Source organism: Tupaia chinensis, unplaced genomic scaffold, assembly GCF_000334495.1.
Source record: "Tupaia chinensis unplaced genomic scaffold, TupChi_1.0 Scaffold000360_1, whole genome shotgun sequence".
Classification (NCBI taxonomy): Eukaryota; Metazoa; Chordata; class Mammalia; order Scandentia; family Tupaiidae; genus Tupaia; species Tupaia belangeri.
The window spans coordinates 1,419,324-1,442,904 of NW_006159856.1; the positions used below are offsets into that span (position 1 = coordinate 1,419,324).

Here is a 23,581-nt window from a genome sequence, read left to right on the forward strand (position 1 = left end):
ACACACACACACACACACACACACACACACACACACACATGGTTGATTGCAGTTTTCTGGACTGATTGTTGATTTAGAGTACAGGGAAACCTTGAGTTTGGTTTTATCCCTATATCCTCAGACCCTCCTTTCTTTAATTGTTTTGGGTGAATCACATGTTTTTAAATATCTCATTTTATATCCTCCATTGAGTTTTTTTTTTAATTTTTATTTTTTTAGGTTGTTGCTATAGGGCACATACAATCACTGAAGAGACAGTGAGAAATCACCACCTGGGAGGGATGACCACACCTCAATCCTTTCTCCTCCATTCTCCTCTCGGGATTTTGGTCATGTACGCACCTGTAGCCAGCATGATTTTCAAGCTGCCAGGCCCAGGACCACCCACCATATCTTCTGCTGGTCTCTGTTTCAGAACTTTTATGCTGTTATTCTGTTATCTTCTAGCCCCCACTTTTTTGGGTAACAAGTCAGCCATAATTTTATACTGTTCCTTTGTTTATGATATGTCTACTTTCCTCTGATAGTTTTCAAGATGGTCTTGGGTTTGTTGAGGAGGTTGCTTTTTTTGTGTGTTTATTTGTTCTAAGTTTACTTCTTGAGAAAGAGACAGAAAGAAGAGAGACAAGAACCTTCGACAGAGTCTCACACTGTGATTCATTCCCCCAACCTCTCCAGCCAGAAACGAAAAGGGGGACATGTGGAGAGCCACATGCACCAAAATGGCTGAAATGACTTTCACACGATGACCTCTGGACTTCCCTGTTCCGGGGAGAGTAAACAATCCGCCCCTAGGCTCCCCAATCTAGCTAACATCTGCAAGCAGCTTCTCAATCGGGTCTGCAACAACAATGTGCCCCAAAGCTCCGCCCCCTGGTTAACACCCCCTGACAAAACAATCAATTACTGGTCCAAAATATATCCTTCATTTACATATTGGGCAACCAATTACCACCCTGCTGTGTATATAAGAAAGTTCTCTGGCCCTCAATAAATGAGCGACTGTATACCATTCAGAGTTGTGACACTGTGTTGCTCCCGTGTTGTGATGCTGCGCCGGTTCCAGACCTCTGCTCTCTCACTCAGGTAGCCTGTTCGATTGTCCCGTGGGCCGGGACAGGTGTGCAAGCCTATCATGTACTGGTCAATTGGGGAACCAAACCCTGGATCTTCCATTTGGATCCAGCATCACTTGGGTGGTGTGCTGCACCAACTGGTCATCCCTTGTTGAGCTTTTTGGATAGGTAGATTAATGCTTTAAGCAAATTTGGAAAGTTCTCAGTCATTATACCTTCCAATACTTCTTTTACCTCACTCTTTCTCTCCTGTTTGTGAGATGCCAAGATATATGTAGTTTAGTTCATATGATATTGTCCCATAGACCTTGGATTTGGAAGAGGGATGTCATTTTTTTCTTTTTGTATCTCCTTTTGGATTCTTTCTATTCGCTTGTCTTCAATTTATTGATTCTTTTCTATGGTGAGTATAGTCTGCTGGGAAGCCAATATAATAAATTCTTCAGTTTTAGTATCTCTTATAATCTATCTGATTCCTTTCTATAATTTTTACATATCTACTAAAATTCACTATCTCTTGACCCATATCTATTTCATCTAGATACTTTAACATTTTTATCATAATTTTTAAAATGTCTCTTTTGATAGTTCCAACATCTAGACCATCTCTTTCATTGACTTCTGTTGGCTGCTTACTCTCTGGGTAATAGATCACATTTTCTTACATTTCCTTAGATCTCATAACTTGTATGCTCTTTGGGGCCTGTCCTCTTTTATGTATAAAAGAAAAGTAGATATTGAAAAAATATTTAATTCCTAAAAGGACACATCATTTCTTATGTCAAACCACTAGAGTTGGGAGCAAAGTCAATTTGATCTGTGATGGGGTTGGGTCTGGACTTCACTGCCAATTTATTTTGAATTGGTTCACTACTCATTTGAAATACTTTATGAGTACAATCAGAAATTTCTCTTCTATGGATCTGGAGTCTGTAAGCTGTACAATTACAGATTTTTATTCTTGTTTTTTTCTTTTGAGGATAAGCATATTTCCCAGACTTCTTTTTGTCTATAGAATACTTGGGCTCAAGGTTTGCTTTATTCAAATAGTCACGTTAGCTTGGACTGGCAGTTTTTTGGAAAGTGCAGCTCTCAGAAAGGTAATAAATTTCTTACCTATTAGACTTTGTTAGCCTCATTAGTCTGCAGACATACTCACAATTCATTTAGAGATGTATTCTCTCTCAAGGCTTCATTGCAGGTACCTTGAGTTTATTAGGAGTTTGTGAGTCACGAACTTTGACTCTTTTTTTCAGAGCTATGCCCAATGACAAGAATTTTTGGGTGCCGCCTTAATTCTTTTAGATGTATCAACAAATAATACAATGATTTGCGTGTTTTAATTGGCCTATGCTATTATTTACTGGCCTTTTGAGATTTATTTTTTACTAGTTAGAGATGAAAATCATTGATATATTCAAATGTACAAGATCCAATTTTCTGGAATCTCATTATTCCTTTCCATTCCTATTTGTACACTGGCCAATTCTTTCCTGACTTTGTCCCTTTTTATGGTTCTTTATCACATGTAGACAACAGCATTCAAAGCATGACTTAGCATTTTGTTGACCGATCTTTGCCTAAACCACAGCCCATTAGGAATATTATATACCTTACAAGTTGTTACAAGTGCCAGTTTAACCAAAAGTCATATCATTTACGAAATGCTATCCTCCGGCCTATAAGAAATATCTCCTCACTGCCTGCCACCAGGCCCCTGAGCCAGTGCCACATTTTAGGATTAAGTGTAGTAACCTCTTCCAATACCAATTCTAGTAGGTACTATAATAGGCCAGGCTATATTACCATAATAAGTCACTCTAAAATCCTAACTTGCCTTATCACAAGAATAGTTTATTTCTGACCTTACTACATACTATCATAGGTTGGCCCACCATTTATAATGTAAGATGATGGAACAGGCTTTATAAAAAAAATTACCTGGTGTTGTAATAGAGAGAAAAGAAATCAAGAGGAATCACATACAGTTTCTTAAAGTATCATCTTAAGAGTGGCATGTGCTGGGACCAGCAAACAGCGTAATAGTTACGTTGCTGGATTCTCACGTAGTCAACTGCAGTTTGAGTCCTGGACCTGGTAGCTTAAAATTCACACTGGGCATAAGTGTGTGCATGCCCAAGATCCTATATGAGTGGCATGTATTACTTCTCAGATTTCATTATTAAGTCACATGGCCAAGTCTGACACTGACTGGATAGGAAAGCACCATTTCCCCTGATGTACAGCTGCAGAAAATAACACTGTCTACCACACTTGCCTCACCAATGCTGTCCACCATAATTACTTATACTTTTTTGTACATTCCTTGGGTTTTTCTACATAGATAACCATGTGGTCTACAAATAAGGCAGTTTTATTTTATCCTTCTGTTTTTTTAATCAGAGAATATCTTAGAAGCACCCAAATAAGTCTTAAGCAAAACAAAATAAAACAAAAGCCAAATATATTCTCCATGGAAAAGTTCTTTTAAGTTTTAGTCTGAAAATGTTAAGTTAAATGCATAGCCAGTAAGGAATGATTTATCTGCAATTGGTAAATCATTTAGAAAATCACCTAAGATATGATGATTACAGTGAAGAAAGATGCCTGTTTTGACGCCACAGTGCAGAATGGCTATGCCTTTGGTGTTTGCTGGAGTTAGAGGCTCTGGGGTCTGGCACAGTCTAACATGTATTTCTGGGGCCAAGCCAGCTCCTTGGGTCTCAGGCATCCATCTATCAATTGTAGCTTTATAGATGAGTTCTATGTTTTCTTTCAAGCTCCATTTTCTTTATATATAACCATATAATCGTAAAGGGTTTTCAAGGAAATTGTTATTCTCTGAAAATGTTACTAAATATTTCAAAATATAACAGTGAATTGCCTTTTTGCTTTTTCTATCTCAAACAATAATGCAATTTACATGAAACACTTTTAACAAACACTTGATCTAGCCAGGTTTTTTTTTTTTTTCCTTGTGTTATTCTAGTCCTCAGTTTGGAACATAAAAATCATTTCCACAGCAACTAATTATAGTATAAGTCATAAATGTTGGATTACTACTGTTGAAGGGGAATTAGAAACAACCATCAAGCAAATATTAAAAGCTTCTTAAAGCTTCTCTCAAGAACTAATACAAGCTAATATTTAAAAATGCAGGAAAGTCATATACAATATCCAATGTAGACATGAACTTTTCACGCTGGCTTTATAAGTGATCAGCGATACAAATTTAAAGAAAATTATTTTATGACTGACAAATTTATACCTTTGTCAAAACTCAGTTGAGCATATTTCTGTGGCCCTATTTTTGGCTTCTCTTTCCTGCTCTGTTGACCTGTGTGTCTATCCCTCTGCCAACACCACATTTTCTTGATTACTACATATTGATATAGTAATCTTACTATCAGGTAGAGTTTTTCCTCCCAAGCTATTCTTGTCAAGATTATTTTAGTGGGACCAGCAGTTAGCGTAATGGCTATGTCGTTGGACTCCCATGTAGTCGACTGTGGTTCACGGCCTGGACCCGGTGGCTTAAAACTCACGCCGGGCGTGTGTGCGTGCATGCCCAAGATCCCAAGAGGAGAATAGAGGAGAAGAGATTGCAGCGTGGCCATCTCCCCTGGGGGGTGATTTCTTGCTTTCTGTCTTTCTGTCTCTCTCTGTCTGTCTGGCGAGTGTACGTGCCCTATAGCAAAAAAAAAAAAAAAAAGATTATTTTAGTTAATATAGGACCTGTGCCTCTTCAGATACATTTTAGAATAAGTTTGTCTATGTCAGCAAAAACCTTGTTTGGGTTTTAATAGGAATTGCATTATAAATCTATAGAACTATTTTTTTTTCTTTTTTTTAGGTTTTTGTCATAGGGCTTGTGTGCTCATGAGAGAAACAGTGAGAGGAGGGATGAGAAATCACCCCCTAGGGGGGATGGCCATGCTGCAATCCCTTCTCCTCTACTCTCTTCTTGGGATTATGGGCACACATGCACACACACCTGGCATAATTTTCAAGCCACCAGGTCCGGGACTTGAACCGTGGTGGCCTGGTTGGAATCTAGTGCCTTAACAATTATGCCACTTGTTGGCTCATAAACCTGTAGATCAATTTAAGGAGAAACAACATCCTTGTATGTTGAGTCTATCACACTGTGAACATGGGCGGTCTCTCAATTTATTAAAGATAGATTTTTTATATCTATCTTAGAGTATGTGTGTGCATATATACAGGAGATAGAGAGAGAGAGAGCTACCCTCAATAGGATCCCATCACACTGTCATCTTTCCTCAGCCCTCCAGCTCGTCAGAATCCTGGGAGCCTGTGTGCTCACCTGGCATTTTTAGACCAACCTGGGGCTCTGAATCTGCATTTGGCCATATGGCTTCCAGCCTTACAAAGTACTGTACTTTGCTGTGACACAGTGGGTGAGCCTTCTCAATTTATTAGATATTTTTATTCTCTTCAGCATTTTGTAATTTTAGGCATACAAATCCTGTATACATTTTGTTAACTGAATATTAGGCATTTCATTATCTTTACAGTGATTATAAATGGTATGTGTTTTAAATTTCTATCTCTGCATGTTCATTATTAGTTTACAGAAATGTTAATTGGTTTTTGTATGTTGATTTTGGGTATTTTGACTTACTGAACTCATTTATTAGTTATGGGAGTTAAAAATTTGCCTATGAGCTCTCCAGACAGAGAAAGACAGAGAGTGAGAAAGAAAGTGAGATATCACTCCCCAGGGAAGTGGGTCCCACTGCAATCCCCCTTCTTCCATTCTCCTCTTAGGATTTTGGGCACATACAAATGTGGGCCTGGCATGATTTTGTAGCTATCAGATTTGGGACTTGAACTGTGTAGTTAGCCATATGGGATCCAGCCACCTTAATCTCCACACCACCTGCTGGCCCCGAAAGGTTTTCTTTTTATATTCCTTGAGATACTATATGTAGGCAATCATTTATCTGCATGTATCTGCAAATAAAGAGTTTTATTTCTTTCTTTCCTTTTTTAAAAATTTCTTTCAGTATATATCTGCCATTTATTACTTTTTCTTATGCAGTGGCTAGAACATCAATATTTAATAAGTTGTTTCTCACCTTAGAAGAAAAGCATTCAGCCTTTCACCTACTAAAAATACATTGTTGGCAGGGCCAGCAGGAGAAGAGATTGCAGCGTGGCCATCTCCCCTGGGGGGTGATTTCTTGCTTTCTGTCTTTCTGTCTCTCTCTGTCTGTCTGGCGAGTGTACGTGCCCTATAGCAAAAAAAAAAAAAAAAAGATTATTTTAGTTAATATAGGACCTGTGCCTCTTCAGATACATTTTAGAATAAGTTTGTCTATGTCAGCAAAAACCTTGTTTGGGTTTTAATAGGAATTGCATTATAAATCTATAGAACTATTTTTTTTTCTTTTTTTTAGGTTTTTGTCATAGGGCTTGTGTGCTCATGAGAGAAACAGTGAGAGGAGGGATGAGAAATCACCCCCTAGGGGGGATGGCCATGCTGCAATCCCTTCTCCTCTACTCTCTTCTTGGGATTATGGGCACACATGCACACACACCTGGCATAATTTTCAAGCCACCAGGTCCGGGACTTGAACCGTGGTGGCCTGGTTGGAATCTAGTGCCTTAACAATTATGCCACTTGTTGGCTCATAAACCTGTAGATCAATTTAAGGAGAAACAACATCCTTGTATGTTGAGTCTATCACACTGTGAACATGGGCGGTCTCTCAATTTATTAAAGATAGATTTTTTATATCTATCTTAGAGTATGTGTGTGCATATATACAGGAGATAGAGAGAGAGAGAGCTACCCTCAATAGGATCCCATCACACTGTCATCTTTCCTCAGCCCTCCAGCTCGTCAGAATCCTGGGAGCCTGTGTGCTCACCTGGCATTTTTAGACCAACCTGGGGCTCTGAATCTGCATTTGGCCATATGGCTTCCAGCCTTACAAAGTACTGTACTTTGCTGTGACACAGTGGGTGAGCCTTCTCAATTTATTAGATATTTTTATTCTCTTCAGCATTTTGTAATTTTAGGCATACAAATCCTGTATACATTTTGTTAACTGAATATTAGGCATTTCATTATCTTTACAGTGATTATAAATGGTATGTGTTTTAAATTTCTATCTCTGCATGTTCATTATTAGTTTACAGAAATGTTAATTGGTTTTTGTATGTTGATTTTGGGTATTTTGACTTACTGAACTCATTTATTAGTTATGGGAGTTAAAAATTTGCCTATGAGCTCTCCAGACAGAGAAAGACAGAGAGTGAGAAAGAAAGTGAGATATCACTCCCCAGGGAAGTGGGTCCCACTGCAATCCCCCTTCTTCCATTCTCCTCTTAGGATTTTGGGCACATACAAATGTGGGCCTGGCATGATTTTGTAGCTATCAGATTTGGGACTTGAACTGTGTAGTTAGCCATATGGGATCCAGCCACCTTAATCTCCACACCACCTGCTGGCCCCGAAAGGTTTTCTTTTTATATTCCTTGAGATACTATATGTAGGCAATCATTTATCTGCATGTATCTGCAAATAAAGAGTTTTATTTCTTTCTTTCCTTTTTTAAAAATTTCTTTCAGTATATATCTGCCATTTATTACTTTTTCTTATGCAGTGGCTAGAACATCAATATTTAATAAGTTGTTTCTCACCTTAGAAGAAAAGCATTCAGCCTTTCACCTACTAAAAATACATTGTTGGCAGGGCCAGCAGGTGGTGTGGTGGTTAAGGGGATGGATTCTCACATGGCTATGGTTCAAGTCCTGGACCTGGTAGCTGGAAAATCATGCCAGGCATATGGGCATGCATGCCTAAAATCCCAAGAGTAGAACGAAGGAGAAGGGACTATGGTATGGCCAACCCCCCCCCTGCCACCCCTTCCCCCCCCGGGGTGATTTCTCACTTTCTCTCTGTTCTTTTGTCTCTCCAGTGAACACATATGCTCTATAGCAAACATCTCTCTAGGAAAAAAAAAAAGGTCACTGCCCTGGGGCACTTCCATTCTGCTACCAGCTACGAATAAAACAAGATGGGAAAAGTTGTTTGGGGGTGGTCTGTGGCCTTAACTGAGACTGACTGGGGTCAGTGGTGCCTCACAGGGGCACACATATCCAGCATGCTTTTCAATCACTGAGGCCAGTATCCAAACCATGGCTGGCCATATGGGATCCAGCTCCCTTAACCACTAGGCTACAGGACGAGCCCCACAGATTTTTGAATGTCAAACCAGCCTTGCATCCCTGGCATAAATTTTACTTGGACATGGTGTATAATTGTTTTTTATGTATTTTTGGATCTGGTTTGCTAATTTTTTTCTTTTTCTTTTTTTTTTTTAGTTTTTCTTTGTGTCTAAATTCATGAATGATATCAGTCTATAAGGTTTTATTACTTTTACTTTTTGCTTTTACCTTTTCTTAACTCTCTTTGTCTGGTTTTAGTATCAGGGTTAGTATTGGCTTCGTAGAATGCATTGAAAAGTGATCCTTCTTTTTCTACCTTTTCTATTTTTGGATGGGAAGAGGTTACATAAAATTGGTGTTAATTTTTCTTGAGGTGCTTGGTAAAATTCTCCAGTGAAGCCCTCTGAGTATGGGAATATACTTTTCAGGAACTTTTAAGTTATAAGTTCAATTTTTAAAATAGTCATAGAAATATTCATGTTATCTATTTCCTCTGGTTTTGGTAATTTGTGGTTTTGGGTCAAGAAACTGGTCCATTTCTTCTCACCTGATGAATTTTAAAAATAAATTTGTTCACTGGATTTCATTATTATTATTATTATTATTATTATTATTTTAAAGGTTTTTGTCATAGGACATGTACACTCACTGGAGAGAGACAAAGAGAAGGAAAGTGAGAAACCACTTTCAGGGTAGATGGCCATGTTGTAATCCTTTCTCCTGCATTCTTCTCTCAGGATTTCAGGCATTCATGTACATGTACTCAGTGTGATTTTCAAGCCACCAGGTCTGAACTTGAACTGTGGTCAGTCATTATGGGAGTACAACACCTTAACCACTGTATCACCTACTGGCCCTTCCCTTATTATTCTGATGTCTATAGGATTTATATTGGCATTACCTATTCCATTCCTGATATTGATGATTTGTATGATCTCTTTTTAATTTTTGTTAGTCTTACTAGAGTTTATTAACTTAATTGATTTTTCAAAGAATTGGCTTTTGTTTCATTTTTTTTGTTTTCCTATTTTCAATTTCATTAATTTCTATTTTCATTTTTAATATTTAGTATCTTCAGTTTGCTTTGGGTTTATTTTTCTCTTCTTTTTCAAATTTCTTGAGATAGAAACTTAAATTACTGAGTCGTGATCTTTCCTGATTTCTAACACAAGCATTTATTTCTTATATTTAGTGCAAGCATTTGGTACTCCTATAGCTGAATTTTTTGTCCACTACTTTGACCAAGATGTTTTGCTGTAATTCTTGGTTAGAATAGCTAGAGTAGGGACCAGCAGTTAGTGTAATGGCTATGTCGCTGGAGTCCCACGTAGTCGACCGTGGTTCGAGTCCCGGACCTGGTGGCTTAAACTCACGCCAGGCGCGTGTGCATGCATGCCCAAGATCCTGAGAGGAGAATGGAGAAGGGATTGCAGTGTGGTCATCCCTCCTGGGGGGTGACTTCTCTCTTTCTGTCTCTTTCTGTCTGTCTGGTGAGTGCAAGCGCCCTATACCAAAGACCTCTCCAAAAAAAAAAAAGAATAGCTAGAGTAGCTTTGGGCCTGGTGAACAAGAGACTATGCTTACAATCAATACACAAGTGTTCATCTTGAATCACAGAGAGAGTCTCTCACGCACTATAACAGTGCCTAATTCAGGGTACTTATCCCATATCAGCACTAAGATGGCAACAAAGATGAAGAGTTAACCAAAGAAACAAAATATTCCTTCTGCCTAAAAAAATCATCTTCTAAGACATCTCATACCACTGGAGAGAGGACAGTGGTGTTATTCAATCTACGACATGCTTCTAAAATTCTTTATTATCTTATATCCTAACTAAAAGGAAAGTGAGAAGAAAGAACACCTGGGAGAAAATATACAGAGAAAGGAGGGCAAACAAAACACCCCAGTGTGCACTAGTGTTAAAGATGAAGAGAAGGGGAAAGACACAAAGATAAGGAATACATGGTGAGCACATGACAAGATGCTCAATAACAATAGTCATTAGGGAAATTCTAATCAAGCTATAATGAGGCTGGCCCTGTAGCATAGCAGTTTAGCATTGCATAGAGGAAGTCAGATCCCACATGGCTGACCAGTTTTCAAGTTCTAGCTGGTGCAATGCACATGTGTTCCTAGAATCCTGCTGGATGGAAAATTGGAGAAAAAAGGATTGTGGCATGATTTGGTCTCATTGGGAAGTACTTCTTTTCTCTCTTACCCATGCAGAGATGCCCTCTGGCATTAAAACAAAACAAAAATGCCACAATGAGATACCATTTAATATCCACTCGTATGGCTAGAATCAAAAAGATAGTCAAAGTATTGGTGAGAAGGTAGAGAAATTGGTTCCCTTACCCTACTTGTAGGAGTGTAAAATGTTGCAATTGTTTATCAGTATCTAAAACAGTTAAGCATAGTTGCCACTAAATCATACATTTTAAAATGATTAAGATAATAAATTTTATGTGATAGATATTTTACCATGGTAAAAATAGTTAATACAGAATTATTATATGATCCAGCAATTCTTCCCCTAGGTATATACCCAAGATAAATGAAAACAAATCCATATAGGGCCAGCAGGTGGTATGGTGGTTAAGGTAGCTAAACTCCCACATGGCTGACTTGTTTGAGTGCTGGACTCAGCCACTTGAAAATCACACTCGTGTGTGTGTGTGTGTGTGTGTGGGCTCAAAATTCCAGGAGGAAAATGGAGGAAAGGGATTGTGGTGTGGCCATCCCCTCTGGTAGGTAATTTTTCACTTTCCCTCTCACTGTTTCTCTGTCTCTTTCTCTAGCAAACACATGCACCCTAAGGCAAAAATCCTTAAGAAATAAAAGTCCATGCAAAAACTTGTATACATATATTCTCAACATGCTACTACAATAGCCCAAAAGTGGAAACAATCCATATGTCCACCCACTGGTGAATGTATAAATATTAATACATGAAACATTTACTTATCTAACTGAAATATATTGAATATATTATTCCTTTAAAAAATTTTTTTGAGAGAGATTTTTGCTATAAGGTGTGTGCACCTGCCAGAGAAACAGAAAGTGAGAAATCCCCACCCCCCCCTGGGGGGGAGATGGCCACACTGAAATGCCTTCTCTTCCATTTTCCTCTTGAGATTTTGGGCACAAACACACATGCCTGTCGTGAGTTTTAAGTCCCTGGATCTGGGACTCCAACCATGGTAGACTACGTGGGAGTCCAGAGACAACCATTACACCATCTGCTGGTCCCTTGAATAAATTATTCCTTATAATAGAATATTTTTAGCCATAAAAAGGAATAAAGTACTGTTACCTCCTATAATGTGGATAAACCTTGAAAAAATTATGTCCAGTGAAAGAAGCTAGTCATAAAAGGCCCCATGTTATATGGCATAAAATGATATCACATTTTATGTAAAATGTCCAGATCAGTCAAATCTACAGAGAAAGAAAGTAAATTAGTGGTTTCCAGGGACTGGGGGAGGGGAAGAGAAAAATAGATGTGGTGATTAATGGGTATGGAGTTTCTTTTTGGGGTAGTGGAAATGTTCTGAAGTTAGACAGTGCTGTCCAACCTTATACACGTTTAAAACCACCAAATTTTAATTCTGAAAGGATATATTTTATATTCTGTGAATTATATCTTAATCTTTAAAAAATATAGTAAATTCCTAGGAGAAAGGTATTTCCCCAAAACTGGTGTGTACAGAGACCAGAAGAAAGCACTGGGATGTAATAGATGCCAGGCTAAATATTGCTGCATGTCAACAAAGACCTCATACAGCCTTTGATCCTGCCTTCCCTTGCTGAGAGATTAGGTCCTTGCCTACTGTTGTTGCCCTTGGTCCTTAGGGTCAACTGCACCCTGAAGAAAGACAAGTATTGTCTTAGATATGAGAAGCTTTAGGCTTCAAATGGAAAGAAAAGCCTAAACAGGTAAAAGGATAATGTGTTTTAAAAAGCAAGTAGGCCTGGGAACCAGCAGTTAGCATAATGGCTATGTCGTTGGACTCCCACATAGTCGACCGTGGTTCACGTCCCAGACCTGGTGGCTTAAAACTCACACCGGGCGCGTGTGCGTGCATGCCCAAGATCCTGAGAGGAGAATGGAGGAAAAGGGATTGAGGCGTGACCATCCCCCCTGGGGGGTGATTTCTCACTTTCTGTCTTTACGTCTCTGTCTGTCTGGTGAGCACACGCGCCCTATAGCGAAAACCTCTCCAACAACAGCAACAACAACAAAAGCACGTAGGCCAGCCCCATAGCCTATTGGTTAAGGGAGTCAGATCCCACATGGCTAAGCGTGGTTCAAGTCCCTAAAAGCTTAAAAAACATGGGCATATGTACTTCCATGCTCAAAATCCCATAGATGGAGATGGAAAAACAGAGGAAAAGACACTGTGGCATGACCCTGCCCCGATGAGGGGTGCTTTCTCCCTTTCCCTTTCTCTGTCTCACTGGCAAGTACATGTACCCTCTGACAACAAATAAAAAATTTGAAAAAAATTTTAAAACCAAAAATTATTTGGAGTTTATTTCTGGGTTCTCTATTCTGTTCCATTGGTTTATGTGTCTATTCTTGTGCCAGTATTATGCTCTTTTGATTATCACTGCTTTGTACTATATTTTGAAATTGGGTGTGAGATGCCTTTTACTTTATTCTATTTTCATACTATAGCTTTGGCAATAGAGGGTTTTTTTGTTTTTTTTTTTTGTGATTCCAGACAAATTTTATTATAATTTTTTTCAACTTCTGTGAAGAATGTCACTGGCAATTTGATTGGAATCACATTAAATATATAAATTAACTTGAATAGAACTGACATTTTCATTATATTGATTCTTCCAATCCAAGAACACAGGATATCTTTTCAGTTTTTAAATAATATAATCAATTTATTTTTTCAGTTTTTCATAGTTTTCCTTGTAGAGATCTTTCTTTGGTCAGGTTTATTCCTAAGTATCTTACACATTTTGTGACTATTATAAATGGGATTGCTTTCTTCGATTCTGTCTCAGTCTATTCATTGTTGGTATATAAAAATGCTACAGATTTTTGTATATTGATTTTGTATCCTGCTACATTATTGGACTCATTTATTACTTCTAGGTGTTTTTTCATGGATTACTTTGGGTCTTCTATGTACAAACTCATATCATAGGGACAGTTTATCTTCTTTTTCTTTCTGAATGTCTTTCATTTTGCTCTCTTGTTTGATTGCATTGGCTAGGACTTCCAACACTATGTTGAAAGAGAGTGGAGAAAGTGGGCAGCCTTATCTTGTTTCAGTTTTTAGTGGGAAAGTAATCAGCTTTTCCCCATTAAGTATGTTATTTTGATAAAGAGTATAAGACAATGCAATGGAGAAAAGAAAGTCTTTTCAGCAAATAGTTCTGGAAGAACTGAATATCCACCTGCAGAAAAATGAAATTGGATCCCTGCCTCTCACAATGAACAAGAATGAACTAAAAATGGATCCAAGATTTGAAAGTAAACTCTCAAACTATAAAACTACAGGTAGAAAACTAAGAGAAAGGTATTTAATAAAAAATAATTATTTTATTCAATCCTATTTATTTATTTATTTTAATTTGACCAGCAAGGGACAGAGTGAGAGAGAGAGAAAGTGAGAAAGCAAGCCACCAGGTCTGGAACTCAAACCATGGTTGGCTAGGTGGGAGTCCATTGCTCTTAACCACTATGTCACATGCCAGCCCTAAGGGAAAACTCTTGAAACCACTGGAGTGGGCAAAGATTTCTTAAATAAGATCCCTAAAGTTTAGGCGATAATCCCAAAAGTAGACAAGTGGGATTACTTCACATTAAGAGCTTCCTCAGAGCAAAGGAAATAACAATTAGAGTGAAATTACAACCCTCAGATTGGGAGAAAATATTTTTACATTATTTCTCAGACAAGGGATAGATGATAACCAGAATATATAGGAAACTGAAGCAGCACACCTGTGGAGGGCACTGCATACGGAAGCCACCTTGAGCTATCCGCCATCTTGAGCTATCCACCATCTTGGAAACCATTAGGCTTCACTTCCTCACTGAGCAAACCATTTCTCAGAAATCATGTGACCAACTGTTTTCCCTGAGGGGCGCAGTTGGGTTTCTAGGCAACCGGAGAGATCCACCCACACCAATGATTGGTTCATGCTGTTCTATCTCATTTGCATTTCGGGCAACCAATTGGTGCCCACCAGCTGTATATAACTCGCCTTTTTCCTCAATAAACGGAAGAAGAAGACTTGATGAGCACCTTGTATTGTGTGTGTGTTTGTCCCATCTCTCACTCCCTCCCCCAGGGAACCTGTTCGACTGTCCCCCGGGTTGGGACACACACTTATGAAGAAATAAATAATAAAATTAAAAATGGGCAAATGAACTGAATAGACAACTCTCCAAGAAAGACTTATGAATGGCCAAAAGGTATACAAAAATGTTCAAAGTCTCTTATCATAAGGGAAATGCAAATTAAAACTACAATGAGCTATTATTTAGCCCCAGTTAGAATGGCTAGGATCAAAAAAATAAAGAACGACAAGTGTTGGCTAGGCTGTGGTTAAAAGGGAACCCTCGTAACACCGTTGGTGGGAATATATACTAGTACAAGCTCTGTGGAAAACAAAATGTGTTTCCTCAAAAACCTACAAATAGAACTACTATATGACCCAGTAATCTTACTCCTTGGTATTTATCCAAAGAATACGAAAACATTTAGTTGGAAAGACACTTGTACATTTGTGTTTTTTTGCATCATTATTCACTATTGCAAAGACCTATGTCCAAAGTGTCCAAAAAGTGATAACTAGATTAAAAACTGTGGCACATATATATTATGGAATATTTCTTAGCTATAAGAAATATGAGACCCTATCGTTTGATTCAAAGTGGATGAATATAGAGGACTTAATGTAAGCTTTGTGAGCCAGGCTTTGAAAGATATGCACTGTATATCCCCACTTAATATGTACTGAATATCTGTATTCTACAGCAGAAATTGAACTGTCCAAAGATATGGGAGTAAAAAGGGTAAGTGTTGATACCAGAGACTATAAGAGAGGGGAGTAGGTGTTAGAGAGCAAGTGCTAGAGAGTGAGTGGGAAGGGCAAAGTGAAAAAACATTTAATAGACAAAAGACTGTAAAGTTCTCTACTGAAAAAAAAAAGTAAAAATTTTAAAAAAGAAAAATGAGCTGAAAGTGTGAAAGTATAGGGAGTTAAGTGTAGATTTTGTTGTACCTGAACAATAAATGAGGTCTTTAGCCAGTATGAAGATAGGATTTCTTTCTTTAGGACAACCTTAAGCAGTTTTTTTTTTCTTTTTCTTTTTTAATTTCAGTAGAGGGGGATGGAGAAGTCAACAAAGACATACTAACATTGTCAGATCAAAAAATAGGAAAAAGAGAGAATATGGGTAAAATCTGCCATGTAAGGTCATGCAGGTTGTGTACTGCACAATTCTAGAGGAGACATTCACACCAATGTCTGAAAGTGATACTTACTATGCAGTGTGCAATTATAATCCTGATCTTGGTAATGCAGGATACTTTCTCCTTTGAGACAGGAGTTTTAGAAGAGTAGAGGAGAACATGTAAAGACACTAAGGCAGAGTAGAAGGGAGCTTGGGAGTTTACATCCGAGGCCCTCTACTCGGTCATTTAACTAAGCAGGTCTCTTTTGAGATTAAGAGAGGAGCAGAGTACCCTGGGAAGTAAAGAACGAAGCCTACCTAGCCTTGGTGGTACAGTTGGTAGCATACTAAACTGCAGTGTTAGGCATCATGTAGTGGACTGTGGGTGCAGATACCCAGCTTGATGAACCTGAAATACACTGGATGCACACATGCTCAAGATCCTGTCAAGCTGGAGGGCTGCGGAGAAGGGAATCACAGTCTGACTAGACCTAGGTGAAGGTCTCCCCTCAATCCCGCTTTCTTTCTTTCTTTCTTTTTTTTGGAGAGGTTTTTGCTATAGGGCACGTGCCAGACAGAGAGAGATGGAGAGACAGAAAGCAAGAAATCACCCCCCAGGGGGTATGGCCACGTCGCAATCCCTTCTCCTCCATTCTCCTCTCGGGATCTTGGGCACGCACGCACATGTGCCCGGCGTGAGTTTTAAGCCACCGGGTCTCGGACGCGAACCACGGTTGACTATGTGGGAGTCCAGCAACATAGCCATTACACTAACTGCTGGTCCCCTAATTTCTTTCTTAGATGAGGTGAGAGAATGAGACACATGGATATTTGGAGAATGAATTTGCTGAGCCCAAGAGAAGTAAAGGTTCCAGAGAGCAAGAAAGGTAATTTATATATCAAGACCAGCCAGGGGGACCAGCAGATGGCATAATGGTTGTGTTGCTGGACTCCCATGTGGTCGACTGTGGTTTGAGTCCTGGACCCAGTGGCTTAAAACTCACGCTGAGCACATGTACATGTGTGCCCAAAATCCCAGGAGGATAATGGAAGAGAAGGGACTGTGGTGTGGCCATCCCTCCTGGGGAGTGTTTTCTTGCTTTCTCTCTCTCTGGTGATTACATGTACCCTAAAAATCTCTATAAAGAAAAAGAGAAGACTAGCTAGGGAGGCTGGAGTGAGGAACACTACTAGGGCAGGAAGGAATTCAGAGGGTTGCTCTTAAAGAGTTCACTCACCTTGGGACCAGCCATTGGCATAATGGCAATGTCGCTGGACTCCCATGTAGTCGACTGCGGTTTGAGTCTCGGACCCGGTGGCTTAAACTCATGCTGGAGAATGGAGAAGAAGGGATTGTGGTATGGCCATCTCCCCTGGGGGGTGATTTTTCACTTTCTGTCTCTCTGTCTCTCTTTCTGGCGAGTACACTCACCCTATAGCAAAAAAAGCTCTCTGGAAAAAAAAAAAGAGTTCACTCACCTTCAGAAAGGCAGCAAAGACAACACAGATGAGTTCATGAGGAAGAAAGTGCAGAGGGCTTGAGAACATGGAAACCGCTGTAGTACGGGGCAAGGGGCAGCTTTTTGAAACAGACATCTCTACAGTGACTTCTGAGGGTGAGCAGGTAACAGAAGAAGAGGTGGGTGGGGAGGGCAGCTCACAGGGGGAGCAGCATGAGGGGAAGACCTGATGAGAAGAAGGTGGCCTCTGCTACTGCAGAAGGAGGGGACTGTGATGCAGTCTCAGTGACCTTCCAACTTTCACCCCGCCCCCTCCCCCCAATTTCGTCCTCTTACAGCAGAATCCTGATTGTGTCTAGGCAGTGCTGTACCCTACTCAGGTGAAAACCTATGACTATCTAAGCCAATGACAATCATCTGCTCCTCTTTTTATCCAGCAGGTAACTGCCTGCCTCCTTGGCAGCTGGGGAGCTGGAGTCCTCCTTTGCAGGACTCAACTCTGCAAAGTAGGGTTGAATATTGTCTGCAGTGGGCTCTGAGAACCACCTTGATTTTCCTGATGAGAGGAACAATGGAGAGGGTAGCCCTGCACCTGTCCTCTCCATCCTGCTAGCAGAAAGTATCTACCAGTGGGAGAAAGCCAGCATCCTAAGAATAATGATGCAGCAAGAAGGATGGTCCTCTGATGACCCTGTTGAGCTGGCTAACAAAACCCATGGCTGTCTGCTTCTGGAATTCTCAGAACATAAGCTACTTGGGCATGGACTGTCACCTACAGCCCAAAGTGCTCCTAGTCCCACTGACAGGGGTGCGAGAGGCATGTGAGAATATTTTCTTTCCTCTGCAAGAGGCAAGCTGTCTACTCCCTTTGGCACTCATCTGGAGGGGCCCATGACTTGCATTTGTTATTTTCCCAATATTTCTATTACATTCGCTAATGATTGACTTCTTTAGTCGTGAAGAGCCATCAGTTCTTTCATAATTAGAAAACTCTTGGCATTCTAGTTATCTACTCTTCTTTTTAAAATGATTAACTTTCAGAAAAAATTAATTTCTTTCTTATGAAAACAGCCTTGGTATAACTTCAGGCTTTCAGAATCATGTTGTCATTCCTGCAGATCTGATAATATTGTGAGCTCATATATCTTACCACTGTGAAGTCAGGGTAGAAAATACATCATCTCTTTCAGATTCCTGGAATAACTTCAAAAGTTCTGGATCCCCAGATAAATGTGCAAGAATGCGTAATTCAATCTGTGAAAAATCTGTTCGAAAGAGAATTTAACTCAGAATTTACCAGTGATGTCCCCTTGGTTTCTCCAACCCTCAGGCTTCCCTTCTTTCTGTGGCATCAAGGTCACATCCCCACACCCCATCTGCTGGGGTCCACTGGCCTCAGTACCATTGGTCATTCCCAAGCCTTCAAGTCCAAGAGACTTCTACCTCCTATAAGGCCAGCATGCCTCCAGGTGGGAGACATTCATACATTTGTTCATTCATTCGTTTTGTATGTCAAAATTTAGAAAGGGCCCACTATGTGCCAGGCTCTGTGCTTGGGATAGGTTAGTGATAAAATTCCTTTCCTCTATGGAGCTTACATTCCAGAAGGGGGAGACAGACCATTTACATAAGTTATTTGGTATATTAGAAGGTGAGAAATGAAGTGGAAAAGATTGCTTAAGGTAGGAGATAATCGAGGTAAGGAGGTTTAGGAGTGGGTGTGGAGAGAAGTTGCTGTAATGAATAGGATCATCAGTTACCTTATTTATAGTCCTCGTTGGGAAAGTAACATTGAAGGAAAGTACAGAGCAGGTGAGGGACAAAGCAAAGGTGCTATCTGGGGAACGGAGAGGAGTGAATGATGAAGACGGAGAGAAGAAGGGCAGACTGAGTGGGATGAAGAGACCCTGGAAGCGAACACCTGTTGTTATCCACTATACATAAGAAATAATTTGTTTTGTAAAAAATTTTGCCTTTAGATTTAGAATTTATTTGAATTGTCAATTTCTAAATATTTGTACCATATTAAAAGGCAGCAAGTGAGCTACAGTGGCACACTGCATTTCTCTACTGTTGCTTGCACGTACCTGCTGCTAGAAAGAGGTGGCCTTTGGATGACACAAACATGGACCTCGGACAGATTGTGAGAATCTCATCTTCTTTACCTGAATTGTTATTTCAAGACCACTTGGTAAATTTGTTTATGAATTGACTCATAGTTAAACGTCAATACAAAATTACTATTATTATTATTTTAATTTGCTAGAGGGTACATGTGCTTGCTGGGGAGAGACAGAGACAGAGAGAGAGAAAGTGAGAAAGCAAGAAAGCACCCCCTATGGAGGATGGTCACCCCACAAACCCCTCCATTTCTCCTTTTGGGATTTTGGGCACACGAGTCCACATGCCCAGCATGTTTCGCAAGCTGCTGGGTCCAAGATTTGAACCATCTAGTCAGTCATATGGAACCCAGCCTTCTTAACCACCACACCACTAGCTGGCTCCCAAATTATTTTCATACCATTCTAACATCAAGAGTCTAATTTTTTTATTTTTATGAATATTTTTATTAATGTAATTTTAAAATAACATTACTACTGAAGTAAAACATTTAAAGGACACAAAAATGGAAAATTATCTGTTGATGATCATGTGTATGGTAATATCTTTGACTGACCTAATATACAGAGTACTCATGATGGGAAAATTCATTTGGTATGCTGTAATGATACACAGTGATTGAATGTAAAAAACAATTTTTAAAATAGAAGCCCAAAGTTAACTAGGTTATCTGATATTAAAATTATCTGTTCTATCTAGAATTCTTCATAAAGAAAAGAAAAAGTCAAATATTGACAATTGAATGCATTCCAATAAAAGCAATCTTGGGACTCTCTGAGTCTCACTGGTTAGATCTTCATGGGGAGGCACAGCTATGATTTTTCCACTGCAGACATTTAAAAGGGCAGTAGGAGACACAGTTTCTGTTGATCACATTGAAATGAAGTATGATTAAAATATTTCAAAAGGGACTGCTTAATGTGCCTCACTACTCTGTGATGACCTCCTGGTGCAGCAGTGCCCAAAGTAAAAGGGGCAGCACCACCAGGAATGCAGAAGTCTATTGGAAAAGACATTAGAATGCTAATTTCCTCAGATTTGAAAAAATATGACCACCAGTATTACAGTGCAATAGCTTAAAAGAAAGAAAAGTGTTAGTGTGCTTTTTTATAAACATTTCCAGTCATTTAAGATATTATTAAAAGTCAAAGCTATTGTATGCTTATTTGTTTTTTTCTTTATTGGGAAGTTGGTGGGGGAGAGGTGGTAGGAGGAGAGCTACTTTCCTTGTATAATTATCATCTATTTTAACTCGTAAACTGATATGTACCATATCATTTTAGCTTTTTTTCAATGTATTTTTAAATCCCGATATTGCAAATACAGAGGAGAACTGTAAGAAAGCGAAGCAGTTAGTTATTACAGAAAAACAATTATAAACACAGATTTTCAAAAGAAATGTTACCCAAGATTTTAGCAAAGTAGAAACAATGAGTTACCTTTAAAATTTTGAGGTTTAGTAATCTGAATTGGGTGTTTGGAGATACCTTGGATATTCTGTTAATAATAAGAGAATAGCTTTACTTGAAATATCTACTCTTAATTTAATCTGTATCATTTAAGAGTGTTTTAAAATACTTTTACATTTTAAATTACTTTCACATTTTATTAGACATTAACAAAATAAGTAATGGCACTATATCATGCATAAGCATATTAATATTTTTTTTTTGAGAGGTTTTCACTATAGGGTGCGTGCACTCACCAGACAGACAGAGACATAGAGACAGAAAGCGAGAAATCACCTCCCAGGGCAGATGGTCACGCCGCAATCCTTTCTCCTCCATTCTCCTCTCAGGATCTTGGGCACGCACACACACGTGCCCGGCGTGAGCTTTAAGCCACTAGGTCCGGGACTCGAACCGCAGTCAACTATGTGGGAGTTCAGTGCCATAGCCATTACGCTAACTGCTGGTTCTGCACTCAGCATGACTTTTAAGCTGCTGAGTCCAAGACAGATTTTCTGTCTATCTCTCCATGAAATTAGTCATGTAGGATCCAGCCTCCATTACCTCCACGCCACCTGCTGGCCTGAAAACAATTTCTTTCTCCCTTTCTTTCTTTTTTTTTTTTTCTATTCTTTTGAGAGGTTTTTCCTTTAGAGCATGTGTACTCACTGGAGAGAGAGACAGAAAGCAAGAAATCACTACCCAGGGGCGATGGTTACACCACAATTCCTTCTCCATTCTCATCTTGGGTTCTTGGGTTCTTGGGCACGCATGCACAGGCACCCAGTATGAGTTTTAAGTCACCAAGTCTGGGACTCAAACCATGGCCAACTACATAGGAGTCCAGTGACATAACATCAACACCTATATGTATGTATGTATATATATATTTTTTTTTGGGGGGGAAGGTTTTCGCTATAGCGCGTGTGTGCTTGCCAGAAAGACAGAGACAGAGAGGCAAAAAGCGAGAAATCACCCACCCTACCCCACCCCCCTGGGGGATGGCCATGCCACAATCCCTTCTCTTGAGATCTTGGGCATGCACATACACACACACACCTGGCGTGAGTTTAAGCCACTGGACCTGGGGACTTGAACCATGGTTGCCTACATGGGAGTCCAGCAACATAGCCATTACACAAACTGCTGGTCCCCTTCACACCTTTATAAATCAGGGCAATGTGCAATAGGTCACAGTCAGATTTATAGCCTATTTTCATTGTTCAAGTCATGAGAATTCCTATTACAGAAATCATTCTGGTGCTTTAGAATCATTGAACTATTTTCCAACAGGAGGGAGAAATGGAGGAGTAGGGATTGTGGTGTTCCTTATAGAGGGTGCTTTCTATTTTCCTTCTTTCTCTCTTATTCTAGTGAGCTCATGTGCCCTGTAGCAGATTAAAATAAGTCAGGAATGAAAGAAGTCATAGGATCAGCAGATGGCATAATGGTTACATTGCTGGACTATCACATGGTTCACCATGGTTCAAGTACCAGACCTTGAGGCTTGAAACCCATGCCAGGCACATATGCATGCATGCCCAAGATCCTGAGAGGAGATTGAAGGAGAAGGGATTGCAGCATAGTCATCCCTCCTTGGGTGTATGTGTGGGGTGATTTCTCACTTTCTCTGTCTCTGTCTCTCCAGTGAGCCTATGTACTTTATAGCAAAAACTCTCAAAAACCAAACAAACAAAAAGTCATGAACTTTAAAAATGTGCTAAACTAAACAAAGAAGAAAATACAAAGTATCAAAATTTATAAGATGCAGCTAAAGTGGTACTTAGAGGGAAATTTATACCAATAAATGTTTATATTAGAAAAGAAGATCTCAAGTGACTAATCTGATATTCTACCTTCAGAAACTAGAAAAAGAAGAGCAAATAATGCCCAATATAAGTAAAGGAGAAATAATAAAGAGCTAAAATTAATAAACTTGACAAAAGATAATCAACATTGACAATCAATGAAACCCAAGGCAAAATCTTGTTGTTTACAGACCAATAAAGTTTATAAACCTCTAGCCAAACTGTTCAAGAAAGGAAAAAGTGAGAAGAAGATTCCTCATGGCTCCTGCGAACTAGGTATTTCAGGGGACAAGAGAAATGAAGATTTTCTACTGATAATTCAGCCTCCAGCAAACAAGCTACAGTGGCAGGAGAGGCGAGTCTTCAGAAGAAGATTCCTCATGGCTCCTGTGAACTAGGTATTTCAGGGTACAAAAGAAATGAAGATTTTCTACTGATAACTCAGCCTCAAGCAAACAAGCTAGTGAGACTGAACTTCAAGAATTAGAAAGAAACACACCATCCATAAGATGACAAGAAATCACCACAGGACCACAAGAAATATGGGAAAGCAAGAAAATACCTCTTCTCCAAGGGAAAAGAATAATTCCTCTTCATCCACAAGCAGTTCAATGGAAATCATGGAAATGTCTGATAAAGAATTCAGAACATTCATAATGGCAAAGCTAACAGAGCTGGAAGAGAAGAGAGACAATGAACTGCTAAGGAGGAAGGAGTAAGAAGTTGATGAGTTCCAGGAGGTGAGGAAATTCTTGCAAGATCTAAAAGAGGAATTACACACTTTAAAAAAGACTCAAACAGAACTGTTAGAGATGAAGTCTAGGGAACCAGCAGTTAGCGTAATGGCTATGTCGCTGGACTCCCACGTAGTCGACCGTGGTTCGCGTCCCGGACCCGGTGGCTTAAAACTCACGCCGGGTGCGTGTGCATGTGTGCCCAAGATCCCGAGAGGAGAATGGAGGAGAAGGGATTGCAGCGTGACCATCCCCACTGGGGGGTGATTTCTCGCTTTCTGTCTCTATGTCTCTCTCTGTCTGTCTGGCAA

The 23,581-nt window shown here is 39.5% G+C and overlaps 1 protein-coding gene across 1 annotated transcript in view; it reads right to left on the minus strand.

Annotated features, from left to right (window-relative positions):
* The window catches only part of POLN (DNA polymerase nu), a 280,130-nt gene that overhangs the window by 87,581 nt on the left and 168,968 nt on the right, over positions 1-23,581 (minus strand). The window contains 3 exon segments of the mRNA XM_027773586.1: positions 18,310-18,424; positions 19,247-19,324; positions 20,720-20,777. Coding sequence (XP_027629387.1) covers positions 18,310-18,424; positions 19,247-19,324; positions 20,720-20,777 — 251 coding nt within the window.